This window comes from Hakea prostrata, chromosome 7 (assembly GCF_041222555.1).
Source record: "Hakea prostrata isolate BN-2017 chromosome 7, UWA_Hpros_2, whole genome shotgun sequence".
Classification (NCBI taxonomy): domain Eukaryota; kingdom Viridiplantae; phylum Streptophyta; class Magnoliopsida; order Proteales; family Proteaceae; genus Hakea; species Hakea prostrata.
The window spans coordinates 40,495,136-40,507,828 of record NC_142606.1 but is presented as its reverse complement, the minus strand read 5'-3'; the positions used below and the strand labels follow the sequence as shown (position 1 = coordinate 40,507,828).

The window sequence follows — 12,693 nt, the reverse complement described above, 5'->3', positions numbered from 1 at the left end:
CTGCTCCCCCCCGGAAACTCCCCCCTCCCTGGCCGATTGTAGCTCGTAGGACGACCACGATAAAGCTCACCACCATGATCGTCATCCTAGGTGGCATGTGTGTACTGAGTCTCTCTAGTGTATCTCTGGGGGGGATCCTGTGCCTCTGATAATGGAACATGATATCGTTCCTGTACTCCTCCTCCACCACCACTACCACCACCACCACCACCACCGTTATCATCATCCCTTCGAGTATGACTGGGACTGGGAGCAAGGGTGTCATCTAGATCATCATCTTGCGTGCCAGGCTACACCATCCAATCCTCATCCACTGTGGCGGCAGCCGCCTGATGTATCTGCCCCTCTTGAGAAGCCATGTACTCATCTACATTAACTCCCGCAGCTTGAGCAATGATTGGGTCTGGCCTACCTCCAGGCTGGTCTAACATTGGCTCGCCCCTATCCAACAACCAATCCGTGAGTGGATGTTGGTCATCTGCAGTGACCTCGAAGATATCATCGAGCTGGATGTCCTTGTCTGTCCCACTGTTAGTGTTTAAACGGCTATTCTCTAACTTCAGCCTCATGTTGTAGTGACAAAACACGAGGTCATTCAGGCGTTGACTTCCCAACCTATTCCTCCTCTGAGAGTGAATCATCCCAAATGTACTCCAATTCCTCTCACACCTAGAGGCAGAGCAAGTCTGGGAGAGGATTCGCACTGCCACTCTTCGGAGGTTCTCTGCATCGCCCCCATATAGAATCCACCACTCAGCTGCATTATCACAAATAATGCAAGTTAATACTTTAATTCTTAACAAAAATCCTACTTATATCACTTATATGTAAAATGTAATCATGCATCTAACCTGGATCATAATTTTGTCGGTTTTGAGTAGCAGCAACTGAACTAAAAGTTCCCAGTGCATCTCTAAAGTATTTTATTTGCAATAATTTGTATTGATGGTTAGCTAAATTCTTTCACAAATAAAAAGCAAGTACTAAGTTCTAAGTTTCTAAGTTCTAACTTCCATATGGAAATTTGATTGGACCGTTGCGTTTGGCTTTAACTTCCCAATAACCTCCATAACGGCATCGAGCAAGTCTGATTGCAATCCCAAATTTTCAGTGTACTGGAATTAATATTTACTACAAGTTATAAATTATTAATAATAAGTAGTAAGTAGTAACCCACACTAACTACTTACCCGCCCTATGCATCGGATGCATTAGATGAGCGGTCCATCTAATATCAACAATGTTCAAGTATGCAACAAAACCTCTGGGGTTAGCTCTTTGGATTGTTGTTTTCATTCGCTCCAGGGCTGCATATATGTGCGGCATAGTGGGCCCCCTGAGGAAGGAATCAACCATACGTAAGACCTTTATTATAGGATCTAAGGTCTCCAGCACAATTCTCACATTCCTCCAAAATTCATCAGACGAGATTGTCGTCTGTGCGGTGCGCCCACTACTAGTACTAAATTATCACAAACACATTAAGTTAGTAATAAATACTACATACTAGATATTCATATTTCATAGTATAAATGTATAAGTTAACAACTTGTTAAATCAAATAGTAGAGACTATAGATAAAAATAAAAAATTAAAAAAAAAAAAAAAACTTACTTTGATCCAACCCATGAGAACCACTCCTCTGATGAAAACATGGATCTCAAGCTTGTCTTCCGTTCCTGAATACTGTTGAGGGCGATGAAATTCGTGGCAAATATCGTAGGACCGGGTTGCACTAGCTCACCACCGCATGCCTGCCTCATCATATGCAGAGCAACAGTATGATTGTAGATGAAATTTGTTACCTGCTTGGCCCTCTCCACTATGCTCTGGATAATATTGATCTTGTCGATGTCATTTAACATGAGGTCGATACAATGAGCTGCACATGGTGTCCAATATAGGTTATATCCAGTTGTATTCATCATTACCTCACCGGCTTTCTTGAAGTTGGTGCCATTGTTGGTGACAATCTGCACCACATTCTCCTTCCCAACTTCATCAATCACATCCTGCAAAAGTCCAAGAATATACCTGTGGTCTTTTGTATGCCCAGTAGCATCCACAGATTTTAGAAACACAGTCTTCCGATCACAATACACCATAAAGTTGATGATAGATTTTCTTGTTGGACCGGTCCATCCATCACACATAATGGTGCATCCATATGTCTCCCAAAATATTCTCAAACTACTGATGTACTCTTGCAGCTCCTCCTTCTCCTCAGCCAGGAAAGTGGTCAACACCTCATTAGGGGTAGGACCAGGATGTCCAGGACCTGCCTTTGCAATAGTGTCAACCATATTACTATAATAAGGACCCTGTGCCGTATGTGGTGGAACCGCATTGTAGTACATCCACTTCGACACTGCCTTCTTAACTTTCTTCGCCATCCCTTTTCCATGCACCTGTGATCTTGGGCTGCTTGGCCCCCTTATTTATGAAAATATCAGGATCCTGCTCTAGGATAGGATCCAACCTCTGTGGATAGTCACGTGGACGTGATCCCCGTACATCAGCCGTAGAAGGGACCCTCTGACTCTGTGATCGGCTGAAGATACCACGTATACCACTCCTGTCCTTAGATCCAGATGCTCCAGCCCCTGATCCAGATGCTCCAGCCCCTACAGGCCTAGAGGTACCAGCTCCTATAAATCTAGCTCTGGCCCTCTCCTCCCGCTCTCTCAAATCAACGGGATCAATCTCCTGATCATAATCTGAATCAACTCTGTAAGATGATGGTGCCCGCACCGCCTCATCCAATGCTTCATTTACCCTTCTCCTCTCTTGTTTCTTCTTCCTCTTGTCTTTCTCCATCTCTCTAACTGCCTTTATGATATCCACATTCACCTCAGTGCAGGTGGCCACATCCTTTGAACTACCAGTGATGTGAGCCTTAAACCTATTTATGCCACCTGAATTCAACTCCTTACCACAGAAGTTGCATCTTGTTTTACTTTTGTTGCCATCAATTGCAACACAATACTGCCATGCAGGATCAGCCCTCCCCCTCCCTGCAGATGCCGCTCCCTGTGTCTGTCCCTGTCCCTAGCCCCGTGAACTGCTCCTCTCTCCCACCGCTAGACATGATAACTGTTGGTCTGTTGCAACAAAAATGATTTCATAAACAATTAAACAATACCAGTATAATATTTTAAAACAATATTTAAATTTTTTTCCGACAAAAGAAAATGCTACCATATCAAAACCAACAATGAAACCATACAAGAAGCACTTGAAAATAATTATATAGGTATTCTATAATTTTCTCTAATTTTCAAAATCATTTTCCTTATTTATTCCTAATTTTTTTCTCTTTTTTCATAATTATTTATATTTTACATTCATATTTTAATAAATTTCAAAAAATCAAATAATTATTTATTGGGTCGAAAATTATTCCGACTCCGTGAGTTTGTAGATCGACCCATGGGGATCCACATATATTTTTTCAATCACAATGCAACACATATATCATGCAAAAAGCAAGCATTTAAAATGTATAAAAATACAATTTTTGACGCTCGAAAATAAATAAAAAAATTACTTAGTGAAAAAGAATTTCGACTCCGTAAGTTTGTAGATCAGCCTATTGTATCCAACATATATTTATTTCATACCCATCCAACAATATTATGGCATGCATTTAAAAAAAAAAACAGTTTAGTGAAGAAAAGTTTACCTCTCAGATGAAAAACACCCAGATTTGTGTGAAATCTCGCTTGATCGTCGCAAATAACGCTATACTCGTCAATAATGAAGTGAGTACTGACGTTTTATGTCGAAGATCGGACGAAAATATGGTCAAAACACCTAGAACTAGGAGAGAGAAACTCTAGATGGTGTGGGTGAGGAGAGAGAAAATCACATAAATTTAAACGATAATTAATGAATAATCCCCACTGAACCCGCAATTTATCACCGAGAAATCGACAATATCTCGTAGATATAGTGTTTATCTCGTTTCGTCCCCTGATTTCGTTTCACCATGGGGCAAAACTGGCGAAGTTCGTATTTCGACAAAATAAAGTTCCATGGTTAAATGTTAACCTATGAGGTATCGGAACACTTTGACATTCTTTCAAGTCGCCCCTTCGCTCCTTAGATTCTTTTTCTTTCAAGCCTTAGATTCAGGAACACGTGGAGTCTTCTAAGTCTTCTAAGACTTCTAACGTAGTCTAGTTCTTCAATTTTGATCTGGGCGGCGTTGGGTCGTTTTCTCGTTGAAAAGAAAAGACGTCAGAATAATGCGACGTCAGCAGATCAGAATGTGCTTGTACTTGTACTTTTGTCTTTTATGAAAAGACTTTATGTCTTTAGAAACAAAGAAAATAGAGAAAGGTGAGGGACCCACATGCAAGTAACAAAGTATCGTTTGTTTCGCCCGGTTCGCTGGGTAGCGAACCGGGCGATATGGCGAAATCTTTGCCGAGATTTCGCTGCCTGATTTTTTCAAATTTCAAAATAAGCCTGCGGGGTGCGATTACCCATGTAATATAAATATAAAATTGATAAAAATAATATAAGAAATAATTACAAAAGGACGAGGATTCATGTAATAACTGCAAAGTTGAAAAGTACAAAAATAATATAAAAAATTCTTATAAAAAGTACAAAACGTCATTCAATCATGTAAAAGTATAATATAATAATATTATTTAAACGAAAATCTGTTTTTAACTCTCTCTCTCCCACCTTCGTTTGTTATTCTTCGTCTCTAACATCTCCGGCCTCTGCAAGTATTTTTTTCCCTTTGCAAGCTTTCACTCCCTCCTTTTCTCTTTTTTTTCTCACGGCGACGCACAGTCGGAGACTGCCGGCGGCGATAATCGGCGGAATCTAACTCATCTCGTTTTAGAGCAACCTTTCGGTTCGCTCGGTAACGAAACTGGCGAATTTCGCCGAAATTTCCTTCCATGCCCACATGTTCACTTTTTTTTTTTTTTAAACCCACACGTTCACTGAATAACATGAAATTAGAGCCACAGTCATATAGGTTGTCAACTGGGCCCAGTCAGCTGAGAAATTGTTACACAAGGTGGGCGTTGTTGGCACTGAAGAGAATCATCCTTCCTCACCACCTGATGAAGATCAGACAGCCAAGATCAATACTCCCCACTCCCCAAGTGGTTTCATTTCAATTTTATTAATTTATTTTACTTTAATGCCTTTTGATCTCAAATTCTTTTCCATTCATCTAGGTTTGGTGCCTTTGAGTTCTTTGATAATTTATGCCTTTTTTGTGTCATAAAAAGATAAATGATAAGACACTACATGACAAAAGAAATGGAACAACATTTTTATTTGATCTTTTCTCTATATTTATTTTTGAATTTTTTTTATTAGTTCCAATGTAGAACTTACGAAGCCCTCCTCTAATTCACTAATTCACACCGTCTACTTGATCAATAGCGTCAAAATTTCAAATTAAATTTTCAATAGGACCATATTACCCCCAAAATTAATAATTTATACGAAACCCTCAAATTATTCTTTTACTCTCAAGTCAATGATCTTTATTTTCTTTATCTTCTTTTTCTTCTTTTTCTTTAGTTCCTTCACCCTAAATCAGATCGGAAAATAGAGACTCAAGAACCAACCCAGAAAGAGAAATGATGGACACAAATTGAACATTAAAAACACAATAAACTTAGAAATCACACACAAATTACAACTGTCATATTCAAGAGAATTCGTAGTTCAACACTGCAAGAGTCACCAATATAAGGGAATCTTAGAAGAGAACACAAATGCATAACAGACGAAGTAAAAAAAAACACCCATGACCCATGACCCATGACCCATGACCCATGACAAGAGTTTATCTGTAAAACTTTGTTGACAAGTAGTAACACAGTAAAAGACTATGGTTTATAACTCTAATGACCAGAATAGGTTCACCCTCCATTCGCCTATCATTTGATGCATGCCTTGGCTTACGATGGGGGCGGCATAAGATTTGTTCAAACACCAGCAGCTTCTCCTTCTCTTGCAGCTTCAGCTTCTCTTGCAGCTTCCGCTTCTCTTGCAGATGCTCTTGCAGCTTCCGCTTCTCTTGCAGCTGCCCTTGCAGCTTCCGCTTCTCTCCTCTCATCGCTCCTATTATGATAAAAGCACTGATTGCATACTCGGAGCTGTAATTGTTCAAGAAGAAACGAATTAGTAAGTCTTACTATCAAGTTTTTGGGGGCAATTAATAAAATAAATTTGATTGTTTTGAGATTACCTCCCCAAGATGTTCAATATGGCGCCAGTGCTGATCGGTGAGGGTACGCCAACACATACGGCAGGTCTCTACATTCGGAGGATCGTGTCGTCGTCGTTGTGCCCGTCGCGGTCCCTGTCGCCGACGCCGTCCCTGTCCCTGAGAAGTAGGTACCGGTGAATGAAAAGAAATAGTTCTGTAAAATTAATCAGAGAGTTGGGGTTTTTAATGATTTTAACAGTAGGTGAAGCAAGACAAGAGAAAGAAAGGAGGATTTGCAGCTGCGGCAAAGGGAGGGAAAATTAAGTTGAGAGATTTAAAGGTCGGAAGGACCAAAAGTGGTATGGCACAGCATGGCATGGCTCATAAACCAGTCCTGCTCAAGATGTTCTTCGCACACACTCAAAACACATTACTACAAGAAACAAATGACCATTATTATATATTCCACGAATTTAGCGTTGAAACTGATAAGATCGATGAGGTGAAATACCTGTTCAGTGGAAGAGAGGAGGCCAGCGCCAGCAATTGCGAGGAGATATAGGTTGTGGAGATCTTGGTCATGATTATCCATTGAAATCTGATTCTAGATTCGAAGATCAATAAAACTATATAAGAAAGGAAGAGTAACCAGATGATGAGAGTGTACTCTCTAGCTTACAGGACGAGTTGAGAGAGACGAATGATAAATGAGATAGAAGCAGAAGACTGAGCAATTTATTTATAAGAGTGGTTCTCAACTACCAGTGCGTTAAAAGTCGTAGTGGAACCTAAATCTTCTGTCTATCTCATTCTCACTCGCGTTCGGCTTCTCTCACGCTCCCTAAATCTTCTGTTCTATCTCTCTATCTCTGTCTGTGGAATGGAATGGAATGGAATATAATGATGCCTGGTTAATTGGTGAAAATTATAGGGAATTCAAAATTATATTGGCAGTTTCGTGGTTGAAATTCATGGTTTCACATTCAAACTTAGTAGTTAGTCCTTGAGACACAATGTTAACCTAATAATCTAAACCACTGAGATTCCTCACAGCATAATCTTCCCGTAGGACCATGTAAGTCTCCAGAGAAGGTGGGACCCTACAACTACAAGTCTCCAGAGAAGGTGGGACCCTACAACTACAAGTCTCCAGAGAAGGTGGGACCCTACATAAGATTTGTAATTGAACCCTACAATTGCAAGTCTCCAGAGAAGGTGGGACCCTACAACTACAAGTCTCCAGAGAAGGTGGGACCCTACATAAGATTTGTAATTGAACCCTACAATTGCAAGTCTCCAGAGAAGGTGGGACCCTACATAAGATTTGTAATTGAACCCTACAATTGCAAGTCTCCAGAGAAGGTGGGACCCTACATAAGATTTGTAATTGAACCCTACAATTGCAAGTCTCCAGAAAAGAAATTCTATCTCCAAAGAATAAGGTTTTACTTTTTGTTTTAGTAGTTAAACATAATTTATAATCTAATCTGCATGTTAAGGACTAAGGAGCAAGGTTTAAAGTATTGGTATCGAGTATCGTATCGATCATGTGATTTTAAGAGACGTATCGTCCTGTATCGAGTATTGTATCGCTCTGGCTAATATATTTTAATGTAATTCAATAGAGAGACGTATTGAAATATATCGTATCGATTGGGTCAAATATGAATACGTATCGTAAAATACTTTAAACCTTGCTAAGAAGAACAACAATAAATAAAATTTTCTTATCGTTGACATAAGATCGACTAAAATTATTTCCATTTTCGTTTTTTATCTGAAGAAAATAAATCAAAAGTCAAACTTAGTAAGCTTAGCAAGTGCAAAACGCGTTTTCTTTTTGTTTTTGTGGTTAGAAAAACGTCAAAACCAACTAATCAGATAGATGCATTTATGCTGATAGATCTATGTCCGAACAAGCACGTGATTTTACACTTTTGGTAACATAATGCTTGTAATTCTTTGACTGTTTTAATTATTTTGCTCTTTCTGAGGAGCCGGTTGGATTCTGTACGTATTTATGGAAACGTTTTTCTTCTTCTCATGAAAGACGAAAAGCGTTGCTCGTTTGAGGTTCCCAAATCTGTTATAAAGATTTATCAAAATAAGAAAGAAAGAAAGTGCTTCTAGTGGGACTCGAGGCAGCAGAATCTTATCGTCTCTAAATTCTCAAGCGTGTACGTACTTGAGAATTTAGACACGACCACATCAACCGGTGGATGTCTTCTGATTAGAATTTTTTTTTTTCTTTTTTCAGTCGATCATGAGCCAGGCCTATTGTTGACATGATACGGTCCCACTTTCCAATAAGAAGTCCATGATAAAAGTCCATCACAAAAGATGGAAGTTTTAAAACCTTATCCAAGTCTTCCAAAGATGATGTTTAAAAATCTTATGCAAGTCTTCCAGTTGGCTGTTAAAAGTTAAAATTTCTAACCAACGGGGGTGGTCCAAGTGGTAAGTAGCTTGGTCCACTTAAGCAAGATTCCGGTATCAAAATCTTGTGGATGCAAAAAATCTTCGCTAGGAGACTCACCCACCACAGCCAGGTGTGCGAGCCGAATCGAACACCGGATTAGTCAGGACAAAGCCTTGAAACCGGGTTTAGAAACCAAAAACAAAAAAAAAAAAAATTAAAACTTCTTCACAGGTGTACTTGGCCGTAGTTAGCTTTTTCAATTGATGGAACAATAAATAAAGCACATTCAATGAACGTCTTTCTCTAATATTAAGTATCTTCTTACTATAACAATAAATAGACCACATTCAATGAATGAGAAACAAAAAAATTTAAATCTCAAATTTTCCTCTCTTCTTGTGAATTGCTGACGTCATCTTCTTCTTTATCTAATATTAATTATCTTCTTACTAGACTAGTTAATCAATGATGTCAAATTTATATGCAATATGGGTCTATAGGAGAGCCAGTCACTGAGTCAAACGATATTGACTTTTCTAAGTAATTGATTTCAATTAACATGGCTAGGAATTTGAGGGTATTACGTTGTTTTAATTTCTCAACACACAATGATTTTTCATTTTGTTTTTCCACACTCATGAATACAATAACAGCAGCTAAAATTAGGATTTGCCCGGGAATCATCACAAGACTTATCCTCCCATGGTACATAGAGAAATTTATAATTCAGCTTAGAGACTGGTTGGAAAAATAAAAAATACATAATCTAGAATACCACAAAGATCCAACGGTACTGCTACACTCTCCTACGTTTTTAAAACCCGAGTCAAACCCAAATTATCCAAGTCACAAGTGTTGAGTTTAGTGATGAAAATCACTTTATCTTTGTTTGAGTTCAAATTTGAATTTGATGGGTTCCACTTAGTGTTAAACATGGGTTAGGTGTTGGGTATCGTTAAGAGGATCTTGGGAGAGGTAAATGGGGGTGAGAATAAGAAAGTTTCTAGTGAGTTCTAAAGGGGTTTTTGACAAAAAACGGGATTGCACTTTTGTAGTCTTCTTCTTGTGGTTTTACAAGAAAAATGTTTTCTTCTCTCTTGTATTCTTCTCCATTGCAACTGTATTGAAGATTGAGTTTGGATTGAAGGGTTTTTGTAAAATCCAGTCCTAACCTTAACCCGAAAACTTTATTGTTTGTAGGACCTAAGACCCAAAGTGAAAGTAAAAATCAACTATGAACCATCCCAGTAGAAGACATGATGTCTAATCAAGAACCCATGGATAGTGATGATGGAGTATTGTACTTAGAAACCTTGTCTGAGTTGGAGAAGAAGCTGCTCATTGATGAAGGAGACTCTGGTTGTTGGACTTAAAGCCTATCTGAACATGAATTGAAAGCACTTCTCAAGGCTAGGTAAGTTATTTAAGGTGTTGTTTGAAGCCCATGCAAATATATTGAAGTCTGGACTTTCATTTCCCTGTTATGGAGTTGCTGACTTGGTTGGTCGATTGATTGGTCAATTGGCCAATCAACCAACAGGATTATTTTGGTATTTTTATGAAATCCTTGCAATTTAGGGGCTTTTGTGTTATTTAAAGGGGAGGGGGGGGGGAACTCCGTGTTGTTCATTCAGAATCAGTTCTAAACCTCTGGAGAATTTGAGAAGAACCCTAGAGCCTTTCCTCCAAAGCCAAGGAAGATCCTCAAACATTTGTTCAGGTTTCTTCCTTGGTTTCTTCTTCTAAAAGGTTAGTAATCGATTCGTTTCTTCTTTGATTCATTCTTTCTTTTATACTTTTGATCTTCTAAATTGTACTGGCACCCAAAATAGAGGTTTTAAAACACTAATACCTCATTTTATATTTTAAAATCACAGATACCTTAATTTATTAAATACATTAGTCTATTCTGTTAGTGAAATAATTAATCCATTGTTTATTTTATTTAATTCTAAAAATATCCTTACCAAAATCTGAGGAGAAAAAAAAAAATCTAAAAACAATGTCTTCATCAAATACGGGTTTTTGTAGGCAGAAGAATGTCTTGTCTCTTCTTTGTATTTTTGATAAGTGAGAATAAAATTTCTTTGAAAGGTACAATAGTCTTTTATGATAATTTCATACATGATGTGACATATTTCGATTCCAACACATGGAAAAACACTAGTAATTTTTTTTAATATTGCCTTATCTTTATCCGACCCAAGTGAGAACATTAAAAGGAATTTTTCAGCACCAACTATTGAGTTACCGCCTAATACTAATGGCACCTATTGAGTTGTTTAATTTATCAAACAAACCCTCTATTATGAACACTATTACTGGCAAGTAATTTTCACTTATTTATTTTTAATATTATCCTTATATCTAAAATTTTAAAATATTATTTATAAAACATAGTTTTTAATTTATAATGATTTATGATTGAAAGAGAAGGAGATGAAATTAATATTAGGGTAAGTCAAAGAGATCATTAGAAAAATTTCAATGAAAGTGATGTGGGGAGACCAATACGATAGCTGTAGAACAATCATAGATGGTGGTGAAAATTTCAATGAAGTGATAGTTGGATAAACATAGTTTTCAGATTTTATAATGATTTATGATTAAAAGAGAAAGCGCACTTAATCTTACTCTTTAAAATGCGACAATGCAAGTACTTCAGAGCGCTTTTTCTTTTTGTGGTTAGAAAAACGTCAAAACCAACTAATCAGATAGATGCATTTATACTAATAGATCTATGTCCGAACAGGCACGTGATTTTACTTTTGGTAACATAATGATTTAATGTCAATGGTGGGTTAGTAGAGCGGTTAAAATCTCAGATTCCCATGGGGAGGTATTGGGTTCGCAACCATCCGGCAAAGTGGAAGAGCAAAGCACTCTCAACCAAGGAGTGGAAATGGACTAAACAGTCACGCCGGAAAGTGACTGGTGGACCCTCCGGGCTAGAAAATTCGCAACTAAGTTGATCTTCCTAAGAATAAGAGAAAATGTTTTTCAAGTGCAGAATATCATCAAAAATTATGGTTTGTTTTGGATAAACCCTAAAAATAAATCATACATGTGCCGTCAATATTGGTGGGCCCATGTGTTTTATCTAATTTTGGTGGTGATTTTGAAGAAATCAAGAAGAGAGAAACAGAGAAATGTGAGGAATATGTTCAGCAGCCAATATTGGGTGGACCACATGTTTCCTGTGAAGGCTTTTTTTCTTTTCTTACAGTAGAACTACTCATTCACTTGCATCTTTTTCATTGAGAGATGAAATTCTTAACAACTATTCCAGTAACATCACAGCTGTTTTAATAGGAAAGCTTGCTCTCTACAAATGCTCCCACCGTCTGAAACTAGCTAAAAGCATCGACTATTATTCCACTGTTCTAATAGGAATAATATAATCATAAACTCATGACAAAATAAAACAGTTGAATCTTTTCTGAAATTGATTGGACAACCAAACCAAACCGAGATGAATTACCAAATACTTCAGTCACGCACCGATTTCTTTCATAATATATAAACGCCAAACACCCCACTTAGAATTTAACCCAAAAGAAAGAAAGAAAAACACCCCCACTCACTTAGACCACGCACGCCATGCATCCAAACCAAAATACCACATACATACATACTTATCATCATAAGTTATCTAACTAGCGTTTGTTCAACTCGACAAACTGCTTCTTCATGAGATTGGTTTATAAAGCAGCACCCTCAGGCCTCAGCTTTCTTCTCTTTCTGTAAAGGAAAGAGATCCACGTAGCACATAGACTACACATGGTCTCTTATATAAACACTTGTAATCTGAAATTATAGTATTGTAAAAACTCATTTCACACATGGTATCAGAGCCAGAACTTACAGATTGTGCACCAGAAATATTACCAAGAGGACGATGATGGACATAACCCTGACTTCGATAACGCACTGGTTGATTATTACGATCAGACAGAGGGGATCCCCGTCGATTACCAAAAAACCTTCGATTACCATAAAAGCGACGATTGCCGCGATTGTTGGAATTTCGATAACCATTGTGATTGCTATTAGAATTTCCAGGATGAGAAGAAGAATTCTGAACAGA

General features: G+C 38.0%; 1 protein-coding gene across 1 annotated transcript; it reads right to left on the bottom strand.

Moving 5' to 3' along the window:
* Positions 1–290: 290 nt before the first annotated feature.
* Positions 291–2,303, bottom strand: LOC149011155 (uncharacterized). The gene is made up of 3 exons (XM_089162570.1): positions 1,636–2,303; positions 1,191–1,462; positions 291–757 (listed from the first exon to the last, which is right to left on the bottom strand). The coding sequence occupies exons 1-3, from the start codon at positions 2,301–2,303 to the stop codon at positions 291–293; spliced, it is 1,407 nt and encodes a 468-aa protein (XP_089018696.1).
* Positions 2,304–12,693: the final 10,390 nt, after the last annotated feature.

Bases quoted from the DNA above. Each gene is read 5' to 3' on its own strand.
- LOC149011155 (XM_089162570.1), bottom strand. From the start codon at position 2,303: ATGGTTGACACTATTGCAAAGGCAGGTCCTGGACATCCTGGTCCTACC. The intron at 1,463-1,635 runs GTTCTCATGGGT...GTGATAATTTAG, and splicing joins ATGTTTTCATCAGAGGAGTG to TACTAGTAGTGGGCGCACCG. The intron at 758-1,190 runs GTAAGTAGTTAG...GTGATAATGCAG, and splicing joins GCATCCGATGCATAGGGCGG to CTGAGTGGTGGATTCTATAT.